This window comes from Pocillopora verrucosa, chromosome 10, assembly GCF_036669915.1.
Source record: "Pocillopora verrucosa isolate sample1 chromosome 10, ASM3666991v2, whole genome shotgun sequence".
NCBI lineage: Eukaryota > Metazoa > Cnidaria > Anthozoa > Scleractinia > Pocilloporidae > Pocillopora > Pocillopora verrucosa.
In genome coordinates this window covers 13,648,225-13,671,291 of record NC_089321.1, presented here as the reverse complement: position 1 = coordinate 13,671,291, position 23,067 = coordinate 13,648,225, and the positions used below count along the sequence as shown (strand labels likewise).

At 37.6% G+C, this 23,067-nt stretch overlaps 4 protein-coding genes and 1 pseudogene across 7 annotated transcripts in view; 1 reads left to right on the top strand and 4 right to left on the bottom strand.

Annotated features, from left to right (window-relative positions):
* Positions 1–6,656: 6,656 nt before the first annotated feature.
* Positions 6,657–9,029, bottom strand: LOC131771777 (histamine N-methyltransferase-like). Its single transcript, XM_059087642.2, has one exon. It carries the CDS (start codon positions 8,481–8,483, stop codon positions 7,473–7,475), a length of 1,011 nt encoding a protein of 336 aa, XP_058943625.2. The 5' UTR covers positions 8,484–9,029; the 3' UTR covers positions 6,657–7,472.
* A 207-nt stretch (positions 9,030–9,236) lies between these two features.
* Positions 9,237–10,235, bottom strand: LOC136283825 (histamine N-methyltransferase-like; annotated as a pseudogene).
* A 1,876-nt stretch (positions 10,236–12,111) lies between these two features.
* Positions 12,112–12,884, bottom strand: LOC131771737 (uncharacterized). Its single transcript, XM_059087588.2, has 2 exons — positions 12,591–12,884; positions 12,112–12,486 (listed from the first exon to the last, which is right to left on the bottom strand). Exons 1-2 carry the CDS (start codon positions 12,879–12,881, stop codon positions 12,112–12,114), a joined length of 666 nt encoding a protein of 221 aa, XP_058943571.2. The 5' UTR covers positions 12,882–12,884.
* A 381-nt stretch (positions 12,885–13,265) lies between these two features.
* LOC131771745 (THUMP domain-containing protein 1-like) lies at positions 13,266–19,546 on the top strand. The gene is made up of 6 exons (XM_059087596.2): positions 13,266–13,339; positions 13,425–13,529; positions 14,590–14,855; positions 15,123–15,243; positions 16,565–16,714; positions 18,581–19,546. Exons 1-6 carry the CDS (start codon positions 13,271–13,273, stop codon positions 18,857–18,859), a joined length of 990 nt encoding a protein of 329 aa, XP_058943579.2. The 5' UTR covers positions 13,266–13,270; the 3' UTR covers positions 18,860–19,546.
* The window catches only part of LOC131771746 (cyclin-dependent kinase 6-like), a 24,651-nt gene continuing 20,849 nt past the window's right edge, over positions 19,266–23,067 (bottom strand). For all 4 annotated transcript variants that reach the window (XM_066173144.1, XM_059087598.2, XM_066173143.1 and 1 more), the window contains exon 7: positions 19,266–22,628. In XM_066173144.1, the coding sequence (XP_066029241.1) occupies positions 22,476–22,628 (153 nt within the window). In that variant the 3' untranslated portion in view covers positions 19,266–22,475. The remainder of the gene's footprint in view (positions 22,629–23,067) is intronic.

The following is a 23,067-nucleotide window of genomic DNA, read 5'->3' as shown; positions in this document are numbered from 1 at the left end:
GATTTCGTTATGAACACACTATGACTCGATAGACAGCTGTGATTTTCTCTCCTTGTCACCTGTCGAATGGTAACAATGCTGATGAACTAACTCTTGTAAATCAAGGGGAACGGGGGGGGGAGGTCTGGAGGAATTTAGTTATGTTAAGAATGAATATACCTGACTCCCATCAAAAAGGCCCTATGAGTTTTTTATGACTTCCCCCTGCTACTTTGGCAGTTAATTGATAATTGGCAGGCAATTTTTTATAGTCCCTAGTTTATTCTCTATTTGGGATGACTGATCCCTTTCCATCCCCCCTGAAAACCATGTGATCTTCCCAACGAAAATCATCCGCAAACCCCGTCCCTTCCCCCAACGCGATAAGTAATGACTGGTACCCAAGAGAATGAGATAATAGTCGGACAGTATGAAAAGTAATCATCGAAAATGTGAATTTAATTAGAAAACCCGATGCAACCTTTCGTAGTTTTAACTTGATTTAACAAATTAACGTTATTGTATCGGCGTTCTGATTCTCGCTTTACAATAATATATTTTCATTTTTTTTTTTATTTTTATGGCTAATGCATGCTATGGATGTAAAGCCACTACGTTATCGAGATGTAAGAGTGATTGTAACAATAAAATTCCAAACTTCCGAATTCGACCCGATTATTGTTTGTTTCAGAGTATCTTGGTAGTTCGACATTCGCAATAGAAATTATTGGGCCAATGGGCTTCTGTTGGGGGCATTAGACATAAAATAAAGAATATTGCGCTTTGAAACAAATTACTAGTTTTAAAATCATGCGTTTGTATAACTAGGGTTATTTACGTTATGTAGTTCTTTTTTCCTTTTCAAATCCCTATATCTACTAACTCAGCTTAACAGCACCTCACGAGAGAAAAACTTGCCTGGGTTACTACATGAAGAGTTGTCATTTTGATGCTGGCACGTAGGCGTAATACCTTCTCTTTTCCCCTTCTTCTCATGTAATGCCAAGATTTGTGCCGAAAATGCAGTTGTTAGTGCATGCTAAAAGTAGTACCCATAAGGACGGTCGGTCGGTCGTACGGTTGCATGATGGAACATATTTTGTCATATAAACTACAGTGTTACAGAAGGATTTCCAAAACCTGAGAAAAGCCGTAACAAAGCACGAGAAAAAACGTGTCAGCTGCTGATACGTCACTCGCCTATCGCGCGACTCGGTCAGGTTAATGAATGAACGGCAAAGCCCTCACCAGTCAATGTAAGGTCGTTTGTCGCCGGGAATTTTTTTTCGGATTATGGCCTATAAAACACTGAAAAATCCCTATCGCTTACAGGCAGTGAGGCTGAAACTTTCCTAGAATGGGAAGAAAAACCGAAAGTTACGTATTCAGTGCCTTTGGTAACGGCGGCTTAGAACGAAAATGTACATCTGGAAGGTTTGCCACAGGCTAATTTTAGCCGTGTACCTAAAAGATTTCTTCTGTCGGTAAGGAACAAATTAAAAACCGAGAATTTTGTACATTGAAAATTACGCCCATTGTTTGTTTTAGTAGTGTTTCAACGCAATTTTTCATCTTGAGCCTTAGCGCTAACGCACTTTACGATCTTTATTCGGGGATTGTCGATTCTTTTATTTCCCTTCATTAATAAAGCTGACTTTTCTTGCCAGGTAAAGGGCTATTGTGTTTAAATGATACACCAAATAATACATGGTTGCTTTTAGATATGAAATTTCTCTTCTCGTGTTCAACTCGGAATCTCACTCGTCAGCTGTCGAGTTAAACACTCGAAGAGAAATTCCATATCTACCCGCGCCCATGAATTAATCTTTATTTCTCGGCTGCGAGGACCACTACAATTTTTATGGTGCTTCGCTGCGCGCGCTTTGCACGCGCTATGAGCTCCACAATGAGAAGGACTCTACAGAATAAGGATAACTTTTGTTCCCTAAACGTTAAATATTGTAAAACATTTGAAAAAAAGTTAAAAATTCTGAGTTACTGTCATTATCTTAAACATTGCGGTTTATTATGGCCTCAAGGGTTCACATTCATCCTCGGCTTAGGAAACAGGATGTGAGATCACCTAATGAAAGCTACTTAGAAATGATAATAGGCAAATCCTTTTTCTGTCCAAGTCTTTTCCCATCTTTCAAAATGGTCAGATCCTTGATTAGCTCAAGCGTTTCTTCCACAAGTTTTTTGTCTGCTTTCTCACGAAAATGCGCGGTGTGTGTCTGGAAATCAATCACTTCTTTCTGTTGATTTGTCATCAAACACTTCGGTGACATCGATAGAATGTTTTCCGTGTATACGTCATGTTTCCAGCCATTATCACCAGCAGATCGACTTAAAAGTTCGAAAAAATCAACGAATTTGAAGAGCAATAATTCGCTTGTTCATCCAATGCGCTGTTAAGTAGACATGTGTCACAACAAGGCGAAAAACGTAGAAAACTATATGGACAGGTGACAAGGAGAGAAAATCACAGCTGTCTATCTAGTCATAGTGCGTTCATAACAAAATCTATAAAAAATTGCCTGCCAATTATCAATTAACTGCCAAAGTAGCAGGGGGAAGTCATAAAAAACTCATAGGGCCTTTTTGATGGGAGTCAGGTATATTCATTCTTAACATAACTAAATTCCTCCAGACCTCCCCCCCCCGTTCCCCTTGATTTACAAGAGTTAGTTCATCAGCATTGTTACCATTCGACAGGTGACAAGGAGAGAAAATCACAGCTGTCTATCGAGTCATAGTGTGTTCATAACGAAATCTGAACTTAAGAGCAACAGTAGCTGCGTATAAAAAAATCCCCCCCCCCCCCCCAAAAAAAAGCGAATTGGATGTTACTGTAGTCTGAAATCCAGGTCTGGTGAAATCTGGTGCTCGAGTACACAATAATGGATCATTTCTTAATCATCACAAAGTCTTAGATCTGGAGGTTCCAAAACCGTCCAAGATCTGCATCACCACTGGGAGGTTTAAGAGGTATTCTGCTGTTGGAAACTGTCCGATACGTTAACTATTCTTAATTTGATTGAAATTTATAAGTGATTTCGTTTATCTATACATAACAAAACAAACTTGATGTATGCGGCACGTGCTTTATCGCTACATATATGGCACTGTTCCACGTGCTTACAACGAGACGCGGAGTGCGTGCTTCTTTCGATTAAGCGGAGAGGTGTAGGTGGGAGTTAACCGAACCGTTGTAGTAAAATCGTTAAATCAAGTGAATAAACCGTGACTTAATAGGGAAACGTGGTACAGCTTTTTCACACTGCTGAGGACCTTTCCAATGACCTTTACCTCATTCCTTTGGACACAGTGCATAGATCTATTGCCATGCATAGATGAAAAACTGGATGCGTTGATGATCACCGATCTTCATTGGGAAGTCCTGCCTTCGATGGTGATACAAAAATCGTAAAATTCAACATGGCTCGTAGAACTGGGAGATGTTTTCCGGTGTACTCGCCATTATCGGTTGAAATATTTTTGCACAACGGACACAAGTTAACTCCACCCAGAGTCTGACAAGAGCGCTTAGCAAACAAAACAGACAAAAGCCCAATTCTAACATTATTAAGATACTACTAGGGGTTGCTGATAGCAAGTTATGTGCTGCGAGGGGACGAATGAAATACAACAGCAACGACAACAAACTTTATTTGCAGAACCATATATTTGCAAAAATTATTGCAAAAGTTAACTTAATTTACGTGGCAGGTTGTTTTTAAGCTACATCGCTGACGATTTATTCTGTAAATCAAAGTAAAATGAAACAATGATAGTAAAGGCAAATAGCCTCGTCGATGTTCACGGTATTTTCATTTTGTTTTTTGTTCTGGATTTTGGTCATTGTGTGAACACTAAGAACAAAATGTAAATGGTCATGTTAATATTGCTCTTTGGAGTTCAACAAGTAACAGGAACTTGAAAATTGGTAAGAGCTATACGACAGTAATTTCACAAATCTGTGATTTGTTTGTCTTATAAATTAACATTTCTTGAAGAGAACAAGAACTCAAGGAAATCGCTAATTAATTTTAGAAGCTATATAACATATTTAAAACTGTATATTATCAGGATATCCAAGCATCTAAAAGCTCAAGCCATTGTGAATTGTTTTGAAGTCAATTCCAGATGCTTTCACATCTCCTCAAAGTTGTCTTACCTGTATTTGATTTGTTACATAATAAATAAACAAATGGATAACTCTCTTGTAACCGAACAAGTAATGTGAACTTAATGACTTACTGGGTTTAAGTGATACGAAGGTAATTTGAAATATCTGTCACAAACTGTTTTTTATAAATTATTGCATGATTCCTCAATAAGTGGGTAATTCTCTTGTAATTGAATGGGTAACTTAAAATGAACTATTAATAAGATGTAAGAAATGTCAAGGCGATTTCCCACATAATCTGTTAATCTATATTTATCCACTTCATTAGTCATCCTTGGAGGGAAATCAATTAAGAACGGAACACTGTAGTTTGACAGCTGTTCTATAGCTCAGGTTTATACAAGAATTAACAATGCTTTCATTTTGGGCAACTTTAAGAAACTTTATTGAAAAAAGCTGTCGTGGATTGTGTGCGACTGTGTCGAAACGTTTGCCTCAACGGGCGATTGTCTTAAATTGCTTGCCTCAAAGGGCGATTGTGTCGAACTGTTTGCTTCCTCAGGCGATTTAGTGACTTTAGTGACTTCAGTGGGCGATTGAACCTTCCAGCACGCTTGAATTGGCAGATAAATCAGGGAGAACGTCTCTGTATCTGGAATATTTTGACTTTCAAGTGCATTCAAGTACATCCTGTCTCCTTCGACTAAAGTTTGGTCAACTGTAGCAGTATCCCAGTGCCGCACTAGACATGATTGTGCACACAACAGCGCTGAAAAGTCATAAAAGAGGATTGTCTTCCCCTGGAAATGTCACTAAATCGTTCGTGACCTTTATGAATAGTTCCAGCGATTGATTGAATTGCATTTGACATGATAGCTCAGTTCAAGAAGAGCGATAAAAACTTACCTGCTGCTCTCGAGGACTTGATGGCTGGAACAGCTTGAGTGTTGAACGCATATATATAGAAGTGAGGCCCCACACGGAAAGTCAAGAATAGTGCTGCTGCTCGCTAATGCTCAGAGCAATGAACGGATGTGGGCGGTTTGTAAAACAATAGGTTGAAAGGACTTTTGTCCCTCATAGGTGAAACTGCACAGTGCACAGCTTACGAGTTCTAATCGAAATACTAATCCCTTTTGCGCCGATTAGGTATAGAGTGCACATCAATGGAGACTTCATGTCTTTCACAACGCTACCGTGCGCGCTAAGCCTGAGAGAGTCAGTTTCGATTAAGCGAAATCGGAGCTTTTCAAAACCGCCGGCGTCGCGGCTCTTTAGTTTTATGATTAAATTTAATTAAGTGCATGTCTAATGTATCGCCAATGTAGTTAAAGCCCGGCGCGACGAAAAAAAATTAATCAGTTTCCTCAGTAGGGTAAAAAAAAGGTAAATTGGAAAATGTCAACTTCTTAATTGACATGAAGGTGAGAAAACCTCAGACGGAAATTTTTTTGGCGGCGACTTCCTCTTCGCCGCTCTAATTGCTCTCTAAATTTTATCACAAGAAAAGCAATAATGAGTAGACACGAGTTCGTGATTGATAGATCTGTCAGCTTTGAAAAAAGTTAGCCTTTAAATCGACTCCTATCTGATTTGCGTCCGTCATATACTTCGTACGTAAGATGCCTCCGGACGATAAGAGGAATAGAAGTATTGAAAGTATGGTGCATTAAAATAATACAATCAGGAGTTGCGTATCTCTACAGAACAGGAACAAGAGTTGACATTTTTCCAAAAATAATCGGTGCCGATTATGCAAGAGCCATCACATTCCTTGGCTGAATCCTCTGGAGAATCACCTCCTAAGAGTAAACTTAAGGTATGAATATACTAGTGCATCTTTAACCCTTGAACTCCCAAGATCTGATCGTCAATTCTCCCCTGTAGCTGCTACACATTTCCTTGTAAATTAGTTATGAGAACTTGGTGCTAGATCAAGATAGCAGCTTCTACCAGATAAGTTTGAATATTCTCATTACCAGTTTGTTGAATAATGTATGAATATTGTGGGGAGTAGTTCTATGTTAATCACTTCGGAGAGTTTAAGGGTTTAGGGTTTTTACGTGACCTGTGATGAAAGCCAAAGTTAAAATGTGACGCGTGAATTTTACTGAAAGGTGAATGTTATTCGTGAATTTGAGAAACTGAGTGAGGCGAGATTTGATATCCTGAAGTATACTTGAACCCTGAATTTCTTTTATAGTGTGATAACCGCAAGATTTTCCTGTAACCTTGCACACAAGACGAGAGATAAGAAAATTTTCCCTCTTATATCCGTGACGCTTGACCTGATTTTTTCAGTAAACCCACGGTTGCACAAAGTTATTTTCACTAGTTTATCCTGGCATTAAAAAAAAAATCGGCATGCACAGTATTGCTATTTCAACTATGATCACTGAAAAATATAAAAGGCATGGAAAGAAAACTGATCGAAACTGTTGGTTGATTCAGAAAGAATCGAAACTGCAGTCTAGCCTAAGAATCTACACAAATGGCAGCAGTTACATTCACAGCCAATGCTTGTTTGAATAATAGCAAATTCAGAAAATACATTCCTAGACGCGAGTTATTTATTCAACGCATTACAACGAGACAGACACCTGATACACGAACTTTTTTTCGTGTCATCCACTTAGCGTAAATACGGGATTCATAAAGCTGGTATGGGCCCCTGTTACTAGGCTTTAGTTTCCAACTGCGGAGTTATTTTCACTAGTTTATCCTGGCATTCAAAAAAAATCGGCATGCACAGTATTGCTATTTCAACTATGATCACTGAAAAATATAAAAGGCATGAAAAGAAAACTGATCGAAACTGTTGGTATGCGTGGGCCCTCTAAAATTTATAAGCGGTGACCCCGTGCACACTTTCCTTGAGAGATCAGAGCTATAAGGAGCATTAAGGACAACTCATTATCTATCTAGAAGACAATACATAGAGCGCTGCCGCGTAAGGAAAGCCGAGAAGTTCGATACTCTAGAAACACTGATATTTTGGCTGAAGAGTTCAACCAATGTTTGGCTCCTAAGAGTGACTGGCATCTAATTTCTCTTAACGTAAAAATAACTAGTCTAAAAACCGCTCAAATTAATTAGTATGATCCATTTAAAACTCTACTGATCAGTAGCATCAGTGGCCAAAGTAGTTACTGAGACTATGCAGGTAAAGGACTTCGAGGGCGAAAAAAACTCTACCACCCTTTGCTTCCCGAGGGTCCGATCTTGCAAAACATTTGAGTCAGTAGAAAATTCTGGGCTATCATCTGTCATTTTACCTAAAGCATTAAATGCGGCTTATCATGACCTTAACTGATTACATTCCTTCTCGGCTAAATGAACTGCATTGAAAACGAATTACTCAGAGCTACTTAGAAATGATAATGAGCAATTCCTTTATCTCTCCAAGTCTTTTCCCATCTTTCAAAATGGTCAGATCCTTGATTAGTTCAAGCGTTTCTTCCACAAGTTTTTTGTCTGCTTTCTCACGAAAATGCTCAGTGTGTGTCAGGAAATCAAGGAGTAGATTTCCTTCTGTTGATTTCTCATCAAACACTTCGGTGACGTCGATGGAATATTCTTCCGTGTACACGTCATGTTTCCAGCCATTATCACAAGCAATTTTGATAATTTTTTCGATGGGTTTTTCTTCTCCAGCCCAGTGCTTGCTTTGCTTCAACGTAACCTTGTCCATAAGGTCTTGCCCTGAGGAGACGATGAACAGTAAGATTCCCGTCTCGTTCAACTCTTTCTCAAAAAAATGAAGCAGAGCCTCTTCAACTTCGATATGATAGATACTGTGGATGAAATGCACCAAGTCAAACTTTACTAATTCCTGCTGATGGCTGCACTTCATCTTCTTGTAGTCTTGAAATGTCTGCCGACAAAGTTCAATTTCTATAGGGTTTTCATCGGGAAGACTGCTTGGCAAGCTTTCAATGGTCGCCATGTAGAGATCGCACGAATGTTTGTTGGGCTCGATTGCTCGGTTGAGGATCTTCATGTGACGGTTACGCTCGCTCTTTTGTAATTCTTTCTTCACTATTTTTAAGATTTCCACATCTGTTTCCCCTGATCCACTTCCTACACTTAAAATATTGAAATAAGGTTTGTTACGGCGCACAGCAAGCGACCTCTGAACCATGGGCGGTAAATGTTCTTTTAAAAGCTTCCTAACTTTGCTTCTTTGTCCAGTTTTCGCCAGAAAAACATTATGACTTTTGACATAGTGCATTCCGCATAGTAAAGCAAATGCTGTCATATTGTCGTCTTCGTCAGAGAACCAAAACTCAAAATAACATTTGGATTGGCGACTAGACAGTGTCTGCCCCACAGGTATTTCCCAGGCGGTGTGTGCACTCTGATCGCGTTGCATCATGGTCGTAAGACAAAAAGTGAGTCATTTGCATCCTGGCGCGGTCGAGTGAACATCTTTGGTGGCAGCGAGATAGCGTGAATAAACGTGGAATGTAATGTGGAATCTGTCTGTTGCTGTTCTTTCGAATTCGCTCTTAGGAGGCAACTGACGAGATTCAGAAAGAATCGAAACTGCAGTCTAGCCTAAGAATCTACACAAATGGCAGCAGTTACATTTACAGCCGATGCTTGTTTGAATAATAGCAAATTCAGAAAATACATTCCTAGACGCGAGTTATTTATTCAACGCATTACAACGAGACAGACACCTGATACACGAACTTTTTTTCGTGTCATCCACTTAGCGTAAATACGGGATTCATAAAGCGGGTATGGGCCCCTGTTACTAGGCTTTAGTTTCCAACTGCGGAGTTATTTTCACTAGTTTATCCTGGCATTCAAAAAAAATCGGCATGCACAGTATTGCTATTTCAACTATGATCACTGAAAAATATAAAAGGCATGAAAAGAAAACTGATCGAAACTGTTGGTATGCGTGGGCTCTCTAAAATTTATAAGTGGTGACCCCGTGCACACTTTCCTTGAGAGATCAGAGCTATAAGGAGCATTAAGGACAACTCATTATCTATCTAGCAGACAATACATAGAGCGCTGCCGTGTAAGGAAAGCCGAGAAGTTCGATACTCTAGAAACACTGATATTTTGGCTGAAGAGTTCAACCAATGTTTGGCTCCTAAGAGTGACTGGCATCTAATTTCTCTTAACGTACAAATAACTAGTCGAAAAACCGCTCAAATTAATTAGTATGATCCATTTAAAACTCTACTGATCAGTAGCATCAGTGGCCAAAGTAGTTACTGAGACTATGCAGGTAAAGGACTTCGAGGGCGAAAAAAACTCTACCACCCTTTGCTTCCCGAGGGTCCGATCTTGCAAAACATTTGAGTCAGTAGAAAATTCTGGGCTATCATCTGTCATTTTACCTAAAGCATTAAATGCGGCTTATCATGACCTTAACTGATTACATTCCTTCTCGGCTAAATGAACTGCATTGAAAACGAATTACTCAGAGCTACTTAGAAATGATAATGAGCAATTCCTTTATCTCTCCAAGTCTTTTCCCATCTTTCAAAATGGTCAGATCCTTGATTAGTTCAAGCGTTTCTTCCACAAGTTTTTTGTCTGCTTTCTCACGAAAATGCTCAGTGTGTGTCAGGAAATCAAGGAGTAGATTTCCTTCTGTTGATTTCTCATCAAACACTTCGGTGACGTCGATGGAATATTCTTCCGTGTACACGTCATGTTTCCAGCCATTATCACAAGCAATTTTGATAATTTTTTCGATGGCTTTTTCTTTTTCAGCCCAATGCGTGTTTTGCTTCAACTTAACCCAGTCCATAAGGTCTTACCCTTGGACGATGAAAAGTAAGATTCCCGTGTCGTTCAACTCTTTTTCAAAGCAATGAAGCAGAGCCTCTTCAACGTCTACATAATAGATACTGTGGATAAAATGCACCAGGTCAAACTTCACTAATCCTTGCTAATGGCTGCACTTCATCTTCTTGTAGTCTTGAAATGTCTGCCGACAGAGTTCAATTTCTACAGGGTTTTCATCGTGAAGACTGCTTGGCAAGCTTTCAATGGTCGCCATGTAGAGATCGCAAGAATGTTTGTTGGGCTCGATTGCGCGGTTGAGGATCTTCATGTGACGGTTACGCTCGCTTTTTTGTAACTCTTTCTTCACTATTTTTAAGATTTCCACATGTTTTTCCCCTGATCCACTTCCTACACTTAAAATATTGAAATAAGGTTTGTTACGGCGCACAGCAAGCGACCTCTGAATCGAGGGCGGTAAATGTTCTTTCAAAAGCTTCCCAACTTCGCTTCTTTGTCCAGTTTTCGCAAGAAATACATTATAACTTTTGACGTAGTGTAATCCGCGTAGTGAAGCAAATGTTGCCATATTTTCGTCTTCCTTAGGAGACGAAAACTCAAAATTACGTTAGGCTAGGCAGTGTCTCCCCAACAAGTATCTCCCAGGCGGTGTGCGCAATCTGATTACTTTGCATCATGGTCGTAACACAAAAAGTGAGTCATTTGCATCCTGGCGCAGTCGAGTGAACATCTTTGATGGCAGCGAGATAGCTTGAATAAACGTGGAATGTAATGTGGATTCATTGTCTGTTGCCGTTCTTTCGAAAGTTCAAAAATGTTTACGAGCCTGTGCGACTCTTGTCATTCCTCCGTGACGAATTCGCTCTTTGGAGGCAACTGACTAAATATATTCAGAAAGAATCGAAACTGCAGTCTTGCCTAAGAAACCACCCAAATGGCAGCAGTTACATCGTTCTTCCACAGGCGCCCCAAGCTTTAGTAGTGAAATGATCATCCTACGAAGTAAGAATCATGGCGAAATTGTACCAGTTTGTATGAGAATATTTACGACCGCTCTTAGGAATAAAAAAATACAGTCAAATTCTCAATGAAAATACCTCACTTTACTTCCACGTACAGTGCATCGCTTGTTGTCTGACCGCTTACTATGTTGAAAAGAAGCCATTTTAGCGAGTTATCCATTTCTAGATTTACTGCATAAGAGAAGCCGCTCACCGCTCCTTTCCGGTTTTTCTTTTACCGGGTCCCGTGGGTGTGGTGCCTCTTACTAGTTTTGTTTCACATTTTCGAACGTGTTTTTCCGAAATAGGTATTTCGCATGTCGATCGTTTCCGGGGTCACTTCTTTCGACGTGGAGCGGCCTCTTCGACTTTTAGTCGCGGCGTGCCCGGTGATCTTATACAATTATACGGTAACTGGTTCAGTGATTCTAAAAAAGCTTTATTCAAAGTTTAGCCTAGAATCTTAGCTCGCTATAGGATCTCTGGCCGCCTTCTGTTAAGAATGCCCAGAGTTTCATCCCCCCCTCCCCCTCTGTCCAAGGATTCCATGCACAAGTGAGGCAGAGCGTGCAAGATCAAGGATCAGCCTGCATAGTCATCAAAGGACGTGTTAACAGGGGCGATCGATCCACTGATCCTTGGACCCGATGAACTTACGATCATCAGACCTTCCTCGAGGAAGGGGCCTTTTCCGGTCACAGCCGCCTACTTCACCACCAGCAGTCGCTTACGGAAAACATAGTGAGTCAGTGTGTTCATGACGAAATCTGAACCTATGAAGACATTGGTCGGGTGTAAAAAGGTAAAAAAATAGCTCACTACGAAACGAATCAAATGTTTTCTGTTCACACTACAATGATTACCAGCAAGAAATGCATCTTGGGCTTGCGCACAATAAACCCGAAGCCACTTACGTCAAATTTCACGAAAATGTCTGTTCTCAGAAAATTTTTTCACCACTGAAGAACGCTTGGTCAGCATTTATCAAATTTATCAACTTTGAGGAGTGTTTTAAGAAAGTCTACATTTCAGGTAGACAATTCATACATGGAAAGTAAATCCAACCATTGGAAGGAATAAAAATGCATTTTCAAATTCAACCAGCATTGTCTCAGTAAGATAAAGCTTGATTCCACAGAAATAAAACTTGTCAGAAATTAATTTTTTAAACAGGCAATAAGGTTTATTGGCACTTGGAAAATTGTTTTTTCAAGAAGCAAGTTTTACATGTACTCAAGATGCAACCATCTGCATGTAATTCTCGTGAATGCTTTTCTCCCATTTTGCATTTGCCTTTGGACAGTTCATCAAATCCTTGAGGACTGATTCTGGAGTAGTGTTAATAGAATTGAAAATGGCTTCAATAATCCATTCATACAGCCATTCTTTGTGTGGATCAGAACTTCTGTTGAGCCCATAGACACCTAGAGTCTCAAAACCTTTCAAGCTGACAAGAAAATCAGCATATTCTAAAACAGTTTCTTTCGGCAAAGACTGGTCACAGAGAGGAATCATTGTCATAACTTTAAAACCAGCTTTGTAGATGGAATCAAGTAAAACCTTGGAACCATCTGCCTTAACCATATGTTCCAGCTTGAATATTCCAGCCTGTAACATTAGAGAAATAATTACGACAGTTGGTTTTCAATGAACTTTCCATTTCTCCATTTTTGGTTCTTATAGGTAATAGAGTAATTATTCATAAGCGATACCTGTGAGACAGTTACATGTCCTCTACTACTCGGGGATGGCAACCCTTTGGGAAACGAACAGTTGAATGCCTCCAGTGATGCCCAGAAATTCTTTGAAATAAATCTATAAGGACTTAAATCTCCATTTAGCGCTAGTTTCTCAGAGAAGATCACTTTACTAACGCCACGGGCGTAAAACTCTTCAGCTGCTGCAATCCAAGATTGCTGAAACAAATCTACCGGAACATCACCGGCAGTCTTGAAAAACACGAACTGTACGATTTCGTCTTTCGGTTCATTTGTAACAGACATATCAAACAACCACCGGTTATGGTTAACAAGCGAAGGGATTTTACAGCTATTTCTGGATTGTCTACGTTTGTAACTGCAGTTCTAATTGGACATCTATAATTGAAGCATTACGGCTCTACAAAATACGCAAGTATCTGAAATCATACAGTTTGACCATTCCTATATTAAGATACCTTGCATTACAAATCATATTTGAAGCTCTTTCTTTCCTATGGGCAGAATGCATACGATAACCTAACCCTAAAATGTAGAAAAAAAAAATTACAAAGAAATATTGTATATCTTTGAGTCTACACTCGGCTATCTTCTCTCCCCAATCCCCTATGAGCACCAAAGGGGACTCACCCAAACGAAAAGAGTGGTACTAGGACCAACAGTAGAAAATCAAAATGGCGGACGGCAACACGAGTTTGAAACGAAAGCATTCTAAAGCATTTTATGTCGGAAATAAGAAGAAGGTTTGTCATATATTTTTTTTCTAAGCTTGTACATTTTCAGTTTCTTTCTTATGCTGTAAACTGATTTCTCTGCATATTTTTCTAGAAAAGAGGACAAGAGCTGCTTGCTCCAGGAATGAAGGGTGTTCTTGTCACGTGTAACGAAAGGGAGAATTTGTGTGTACGAGAAGCTTACAACGTCCTTAATGAAGTAAGAACTTAATGTTCAGCCGATAAAGCTGCAATAAGCCAGCACTATCGATAAAAAGCTATTTGATTGCTAAAATATATGACTGAGCCTTTATAATTGCGATATGCGTGCTTGGTTGCCCAGCCTTTACACAGGAGAGAGGCTTAGGGTGACCTTGTTATGATACAAACGTTGTTACTTTTCAAATGTAAATTACTTTTCTATCATGCTTACTAGATACTGGTCTCTATCATAACAAAGTCAGCTTCAGCCTCATGCTAAATCAAAGGCTTGGCAATAAAGTACTCAACTGTAAAATGACCCATTATTGAGGACTGCAGACAGCCTACTAACCCCCCCTCCCACCCCTCCCCCAATGGAGGAGAGCTTGTAAAAAGAACCTGTTGGTGCCAGTCTACTACTGAGCTATAAAAGCTATGTTTCAAGTCTTCATATGGGGCTGACTTTTCAAAAAAGACATTTTTGCCATGGTCCAGCGTCAGAGCTTGATATTGAATTTTCTTAGCTTCCCATGTTCTTTCTCAGAGGTTATAGTCTTCCTTTTCAACAAAGACTGTTTCTTCCCATGTCTTATTTATTTCCACTTTTTAGTTGAACTTTTTTATGCACAAGATATGACAGAAAGATCTACCTACCAATGATCATGATTTTTTTTTCATTATTTTTGGTGCCTGTAGCTGTTACTTGGAGAAAATGTCTCTGTAACCAAGATGATGATTTTTTTCTTTCTCACTTTACTATTTACCAATCACTTGTTAAACCCTAACTCCCATAAGTGGCCAACACAGAATTTCTCCTTACAATGTTAATACAATATCAACTATATAAGTTATGAGAATAAAGAAAAACATCAACTTGGGGATAATTACTTGATCCAATACTTTATTCTCCAAACTAGCATTATAAGAATTGTATGGTTGACAGTAAGGAGAATGAAACATTTGATCTGGGAGTTAAAGGGTTAAACATATAATCCATATTAATTACTTTGAACCTATATTCAACTTATAGTTCATCATGGTGGACTGATTTGTTGTCTTTGTCTTTCTCTGGGGTTTAGTATGCAGACAAGCTCTATGGTCCTGAGCACAGCTTGCAAGACAATGACTCTGTTAATGAGAGTGATTCTGAAGACATTGAGGATGCTCTGGCCAAAGAAGTCAAGCAACTTCAAGAAACTAAAACAGAAAAAAGGTTCCAGGCTGTCTTGACTGGAGCTGTAAACGTTATCTTTATCAAAACAAACCTTCCTGATTCTAAAGATCCCACAGATTTAGTCCATACAGTTTTAAATGACATGCTAGAAAAGGGATGCAAGAAAACCAGGTATGGAATGGCATGTTCTATTGGAAGTGTTTTTTTTTTAGATATAGAAGTGACATTTTGAACATAACTTTTTCTTGACTTACTTTTTGTTGAGGTTTTTTGTAAGATTATTTTCAAAGAGCTTTCCAGTAATAATCCCTTTCAAACAGTAGCAGTCATGGTCATCATCACCCAAATTCAGTTGTCAAGGTCATTTTTCAGTCATATTTTAATTACTGTTATTATTGATATTATTTGTCACCACTATCCTCATTTTGATCTGTTAAGGCATTGTCAAAGGTTTCTGCCAATTTCTGGCTCCTGTCATGCTAATAAGGAAGAAATGAAGAAACTTGCTGAGCAATTGTTCCAATCATCATTCTTTGCTGAAGACGTGAAGCCATCAACGGTATGTAGGAAAAGAATAGGTACATGCATTAATGATTCAACCCATAACATAAGTCTTATCCAAATGTTTACAATGGGGTTTATATATTTATTATGAGCAAAACATTATCGAGTGGTTTTCTAACTTGTTTTAGATCACACCAAAAAATTTAGAAACAACGTGAAGTAAAAATTCCTGAAAATGGGAAGAAATTTTGATATTTGTATGAGATCTGATCGCAAATTACTTTATCTAAGACTTTTTATCAGAGAAAGGACATATTTTTCAGTTTAGGGCAGACACTGATATGAACATACTCAGAACCTACAAGGCTCAGTAAATTCTGTTGGTCGCTCATGGGAGTTAAAGGGTTAACAAAATTGGACAACCCTGAAGCAAGAGTCTGATTTAATCACGAGTATGATTACAGACAGAATTGGATGACATGAAGTCCTGTTACCAATTAACCAAAACTATGACAAAATTTGAGAAAGAAACTAGACATCAGTTACACATTTTCATAAAAAAACAACAGTTAACTCAGTGAAATGCCTAACATCAGCACACACAGGTGATGCATACTGTCCACATACATAAGCATGACCTGTCAAGTGTCCTATTACACTGTCCAATTACAAGCATGACATGCACACTGTCCTATTAATTTTCAAATCCGGCTGTTGATAACCAATCAAATTCAAGAATTTTGTTATAGTTTTGATTAACCCAGTTAATTTCACAGGTTACATTTAATCAATCAGACCTGTACCCTAACAGTACACCCCTGTGGCTCCTTACTGTGCATACTTTTCATTACATGGGTGTGAACAATGCAACAAAATGGTCTAGTCAGTAGCATGCAGATTGAAAGGTATGGCTTGAGTCAAGCCCTGATCAAGACAATGTGTTGTGTTCTTGAGCATGACACTTAAAATGCAAGAAATGTTTGTTGGAGTTCAGTTTGGTCATGCCCCCAATTTTGAGCTTCACTTCTCTGTAAATATGCACCTTTGATCAAGAAAGTTGTAGATGAATTCTCAGGTTTGACTGTCTTCTGCTGATCTTTGCCTCTCAATCAGTGACATTTTCAGCAGTTACAAACTTTGTAACTCTGCTTCACACAATTTCTTGTACTGGATCAAAAAAGTGAGAAATCTAGAGTTCAGCTTGCCTGCTGAGTCACCAATCACAGCACAGGATTTGCTTCAGATTGCTCACTGGCACTGCCAGCCATGTAATATTGTCAAGTAAAGAAGTTTTTGATTATCCATCAAAATGCATTGTTAGAATCTTGGCCCTATAGAGTGCTAAAAGAAGTAAATTTGATTTTATTGAATTGCAGTTCAGTGTGATGTACAAATCCAGAAACAACAGTAGCATTCACCGAGATGACACAATCTCTGCGTTAGCAAGTATAGTAATGAATGCTGGGAAGGGACACACTGTGAACCTGAACAACCCAGACTTAGCAATCTGTGTGGAGATCATGAAGGTAAAATACTAACTTACTTTGGATTTTTAACATGTTGACAGATTAACAAATTGACAGTGAAAATGTTCCATGCTTTGATCTTAATGAGTGAAGAGGGTAAGTTTCTTAGGAAACTGTGGTGCTGCATCAGAAGGAGAGTATAACAGGGTAATTTAGTCATGGTTTGATGCTACTCTGGTTTAATTATTTTATTAATGAATGTAACCAAGAAGTTACAATTCATAGACCCAACATTTTGACACTCATGACAATGGTGGCTTACTTCCTGACGCCTATCAACACCTCATCAGAAAAAAGGCAGCTAATTAGTGAGTGTATAAAAGGACCTCTTGTTGCAGCGTTTAGATCACCCCTGATGAAGGCACTAGACAGGAGTGTCGAAACGTTGGGTCTATGAATAGTAACTTCTTGGTTACATTCATTAAACCTTTAAACCAGAGTAGCATCAAACCAAGTTTGATTGTCCACTTGGCTGCCATGTGAACTTTCATATAGGTTAATTTAGTGTTATCAACTGAGTTGATCATGTAAATTGGCCACCTTAAAGAGTTTAAAGGCTGACATTTCGAGCATTAGCGTCAGAGCGATTGACTAAGGGCTAACTGTTGAAATGTCAACCTTCAAACTCTTTATGTTGGCCAATTTATGTCATCAACTCAGTTAATAACACTAAATTACCCCATCTTAATGAATGGTTTAGCAGTATTACTATAAGGAGAAATTAGATGCTGGTAACTCTTTAGGGTTGAACCCTTAAAACCCTGAGAGTGACCAGTATCTAATTTCTCCTTACAGTAATATGGCTGAATCATTTATTAAGATCATGAGAATAAATGAAATGATCACCACCCAAAGAAGCTTTGATTGTTCAACAAATTCTCCCTGTCAGTACCAAAGGAAATGTACAGAGAGGGGTATGGAGAATATAGATACTGATGTTAGGGTGTAAATGGTTAAAGGATTAAGTGCCTGCATTTTGAAATTACAAGGCCATGGCATCACTTACATGACTTTGCAGCATCCTACCTAAATGGCAGGACCCTTATTGTGAGGTTCACATCTAGGTACTGCTTTGACTATGCCAAAACTCATTACAGTTACTTGAGTAATCAATGCCTCTTTTTGTCACATTTAGTTGCTCAAAAAGATCACTGATCTTCAGCACTAAGTGGCTAGTAATTCATTTGCTCAAATTCCATCAGTGAAAACTTATGTTAACTCCCAGATCACATTTATAATTCTCCTTACTGTCAACCATACAATTCTTATAATGTTGTTTTAGAGAATTTAGTATTAGATCAACTAATTATCCCCAAATTCTTTATTCTTATCACTTATCTGACTGATATTGTATTGATATTGTGAGGAGAAATTCTGTCTTGGTCACTCATGGTAGCTGAAGGGTTAAGGGCAAACACATAGGTTTTTTACACTTGCTCCTTTCAGTATAGTAAGGGAGCGTTCTCCATTTTACTGAATTTTCTATCAGTAGGAACAGCAAAATTTTTTGTACCCATTAACTGTTACAATTGTTTTATTTTTTATAGTATTTTAGTTTTGAAGTCACTCAGCATCCACTTTGAATTATTCGAGATTTGTTCCTGTTCTCTTTTGTCAGAGTTATCCTTTATCTCCCAGGGGTGACTAACATGTAAATTCTCTATAAAATCCACACACTATCCAGCAAACAGGTAATGAGAATATTCAAACTTATCAGGTAGCAGGTGTTATCTTAATCTAACACCAAATTCTCGTAACTAGTTTACTCAAGAATGTGTAGCAGTCAGAGGGGATAATTAACAATCAGATCTTGAGAGTTAAAGGGTTAACTAATTTAGAGTATTGTTGTTTCAATTTCCTCTGTAGAATGTCTGCTGCATGAGTGTGGTTAAAGATTTTATGAAATTGAGAAAATACAACATTCATGAGGTGAATGAGAAAATTTTCCAATCTCAAAGGACAGATAATGAGGACAGTGAAAAGGTGAAAAGCAAAAACCAACCCATTATGAAAAGTGATAACAATGATGCTGATAGTGGTGTGCAAAGAGACGGCAATAATGCTGGTAGTGATATGAATAGAGATGGAAATAATGCTGATAGCACTACTGTTGATGAAGCAACCTCTGAAAATCCAGATACCTGAGATGATGTCAGTGTTACAGTGTTGACTGTAGGTAATGATGGTAAGATTGGAGAAGGTCTGCGAAAGGTTATGAATTCTGCCCACAGAATTTAGAGCATAATTTAATACCCTTTGCAGGAGGATTCTCAATATCATCTAAATTGGGCTGATATTCAAAACCAATCAAAGATACACTGTGATGACAATGTGATTTTCATTTTTCATCACAAGGTAAAAGTTGAATTTACTTTTAAGTGGTTGGCAAAAGGTTTATAGGTGACCCATGCCCAAAATTTATTTGTAACATGTGAATTTTACAGAAAGGGGAGAGTAATTTATTTATGAAGCAGTGTAAGCATGATTTCTTTCATTTTGTGAAAACCTCACATGTAAGAAGGGAGATTTAAACTTTTCCCCTTTATATACATTTTTAGCATAATGTATCTGACCTTACACAACACAGTCTGAATTCTCAGCACATGCATACAGTTATCTACAGAGTCAATGAACTGTCATTGGCACAATTTTTTTTATGTTTATTTATTATCATTTCTCTTCAGAACACAACACTCCTGTAGTGAGATTTTATGGAAAATTTACTACCTGACATAAATGTCCTTTGATAACAATTTTAATGGTCACCAGACACATACACTCCACATGCATCTGAGATTTCTTAACACAGTAATAAAGCACTACCAAGTGGAACTTTCTTCAGTGGCTCATTCTTTAGTAACACTTTATTCATAGTAGTAATAGGACCAAGTGGAGTCCAATTCGGTCTGTAATCATATGAGTGACTAGCAAAATTGGACAACCATGAAGCAGGAGTCTGATTTGTTTATCATGGGTATGATTACTGACAGAATTGGACAACAAGAAATCCTGTCACTAATTAATCTTAACCATTTCAATTTCTGAAAAAAAAAAATACACCTAGAACAAATATCTCTAGTGGAGACAATGTCTTTAGTTAAATATTCCTCCATTTTGCCTTGTTTTTTCTTTGGATAAGTGGTGGTTGCTATGGTTATTGTGATCAATTCTGTGATTGGTAGATTTAGCTGAGTGGACATAGTTTGATTGGCTGCTTTAACTGTTCGATTATGGGTGTTCAATTGCAGCCAACTCTCCTATTTCCCTGTCTGATTACAATTGTACAGAATTAGTGAAAAATGAAGCAGCTGATGCACCAATCACATTTGAGGAAATTGCAATGGTTATGATTAATTCAGAAATCATGCAGCTTAATTGATCCATATGGTAGGAAGAGGTGATCATGTTGTGTAATTATCCAACTGAGAGTACAGTACTATTGAAATTGACTGTTTCTTGCCATCCTTTGAGTCAAACCTTCCACTCAATTTTTTGGAACATCAGTCACTGAGCAATCACACCACATGATTATCAATTCAAGGGAAACATAACCCTTTAAACCCTAAAAAACTGAAAACTAAACATGTACATTGTATTGTGCTCTTTTTGAGAGAAGATTGTTCATCACATTAATCTCATCTAAAAAGTACATGTACAGAAATTTTAACAAGAATCTTGCATTTCCTACCAAGTGGTCAAGTCATCACACAACACACAACAAATTTTGGAAATTAACTTGACCACTAAGGAAGCACTTAACCATAGCTAGAATCCTCCAGTAACATTTTTTTTTCACCTCTATTGGTGATGAAGTCACTCTCAGTATAAGCCAACTATGGCATTCTCTGGATTCAAAAATTCTTTGAACAAATTCTTGTGGAACCAATCAAAAACCATAAAATTAAAAAAAATCATAGGTCATACATGGTAAATTAGTCTTCTCGACAAACTTTGTAATATATATTACCATCACACCAAAATAGAGGTTACAAGAACCTTTTGATACAAAAGATGACGTTTTGTGAAAACTGAGAAAACTCCTACATGATTGGTCACACAGATGATATGGAAATTGAATACTGCATAATGAGTACCTTGAAAACTGTATAGCTTATAAAAAAAGTGTTGATGGTGTTTTAAGTCATAAATACTATGGTTAGATGTGCAATGACAGCTAATGCCATATCTTGTGGGATTTTCTTCCAACACCCAATTAATAATCACTTTCTCTTTAAATTTAAGGCAGTATTCAATACTTACTCTACAAGGTTTTATGTAGATGATCTTCAAAAAGACTAAAACTGATTAACCCTTTAACTCCTAGATAAAATTTGTCATTCTCCAATCTGTCAACCATACAATTCTCATAATGTTAGTTCTGAGAATTTTGTATGGGATCAACTATTTATTTCCAAAATGATATTTTTCTTTATTCTCATCACTTATCTGATTGATATTGTGTTGGTATTGTAAACAGAAATTCTGTCATGGTCACTCATGGGAGTTAAGGGTTAACTCATAGTAGTGACCAGCATTTCATCTCTCCCAACAATACCACCCTTTAAATCACTCCTTAAGGCCACTAGAACAAAGGAAATGATCACTAACTTAAGAAGCCTTTGATTGTTAAACAAATTCTCCTTGTCAGCACCTTAGGAAATGTATAGAGAACAGTTTGGCAAATATGCAAACTGATGGTAAAGTGTAAAGGATTTATCAATTTACTTCAACAATCACCTACAGCTAACACTACACTAAAACTTATTCTAACTATATATACACAGCTAAGAAAGAGACTGATGGAAAAACAGCAGAATAATAAGTAGGGACTACTTGCCATCACATTAATTAACATGAACGACACTTCTTGATAGCTGTTTTGGTATCCTCAAATAAATAATCACAATGACTTCATAATCTGAAACATTTTTCTCATTTTCTCTAGTTTTAAAAAGTTGTAGATAAAGCACTCTCCTAGTATAAATTAACTTGATGTTACACCCCTTCACTTGTCCTTTTAAACAGTATTTTAGTTCTTAGACTAGTAAGTTGTGAAATAAGGCCTGTTGAACCCCTGTTCATAAAATATCAAGAAGGCCTTTTCAAAAATAGTCACCTTATTGTTACCAATTTTCACAATCAATTTATTTCACAAAAAACCACAAAGATTTTGGGTTGGCTGTAAATTGCACTAAAGGAAGTCAAACTAACAGCATCATAATTCTTTTCATCAAAACGCATTGTTCTAATAACTGTGCAAAAAAAATTAATGCATGGTTAATTTTTCGCTGTAGTTTAGTTCTGGCATCCTTTTTGTTTGAATTGTGAAAATCTAGAAATATTTATAAATAAGTCACGTGAGAATTAGTAACAATTATACTAAATTTTTTCTCCCAAAAATACTAGAAAATGACCTAATGATTTTCTGTCCTCAGTATAATTATAATAGAAATTGTACGGGCACCTCACTTCAAAAAACAAGCAAAGTTGGCACACTCGATATTGATACATTGCTTATTAGGCTACTTTATTTAATACTTGTAAATATATTACACACTTTCAACAATAATAGCTAATTCTTTTGAGCTAGAAAAAATCTCTTACCAGTTAATTTAGATTTTCTGTCTGTAATATTTCAATTTTGTTGGAATATCTTGCAGTGTGTGACAAACAAGACCATTTCAAAACACACGAGGTTACATGTAATTTGGTTGCAATTTCTTTCCATGATAACCTTCTCAAACCTCACTTGAAAAACTTGTCAGAGAGCAGGCATGCTTTCCCTTTGTCTGGTCATATTTTGATAACTACCTTGTGTGTTTTCCTTGTTGCCATCATGGAATTCTCTGAAGTACTCATGTTGGAGAGCATCTAAAGCTCCGATTCTCTTTTGTGGATTGAAGATTAGTATTCTCTGAAAAAAAAAAAAAAAGAAGTATTTTTATATATATAAGTATTAAGAGTAGTCTTCAGCTCAGTGTCAAAAGTAACTCATGATTGCATTGGTTCTGCTTTCTGCTAATTACTTTTCTTTGTGATTGGTCAAGAACTTATACACCCTCTCAACCAATCAGATGCAAAGCTAAAACCAGTCATGATGTGATTACAAGTTATCTTGTAGTTTTGATGATGTGCTTGATTTTACTTTGAGCTGTCACTGCATGCAGACTTCTTGTGACATTTTCCTTTGTACAGAATCGCTTTTATATGTTGTAATCCAATAACATTGCATAGCTGGAATGCCAACAGTGGATCTTCATGTTTCAACCAACAAAATACTACATCTCTACAGTTAATATCAAGGTGCAGGTACTAGAGGTTTACTGTAACTTCTTATTCCCAGTTTCCTCAGC

Coding starts and splice junctions, on each gene's coding strand:
- LOC131771777 (XM_059087642.2), bottom strand. CDS start 8,483: ATGATGCAACGCGATCAGAGTGCACACACCGCCTGGGAAATACCTGTG.
- LOC131771737 (XM_059087588.2), bottom strand. CDS start 12,881: ATGTCTGTTACAAATGAACCGAAAGACGAAATCGTACAGTTCGTGTTT. Junction 12,487..12,590: donor GACATGTAACTGTCTCACAG/GTATCGCTTATG, acceptor CTAATGTTACAG/GCTGGAATATTCAAGCTGGA.
- LOC131771745 (XM_059087596.2), top strand. CDS start 13,271: ATGGCGGACGGCAACACGAGTTTGAAACGAAAGCATTCTAAAGCATTT. Junction 14,856..15,122: donor AAGGGATGCAAGAAAACCAG/GTATGGAATGGC, acceptor TGATCTGTTAAG/GCATTGTCAAAGGTTTCTGC. Junction 15,244..16,564: donor AAGACGTGAAGCCATCAACG/GTATGTAGGAAA, acceptor ATTGAATTGCAG/TTCAGTGTGATGTACAAATC.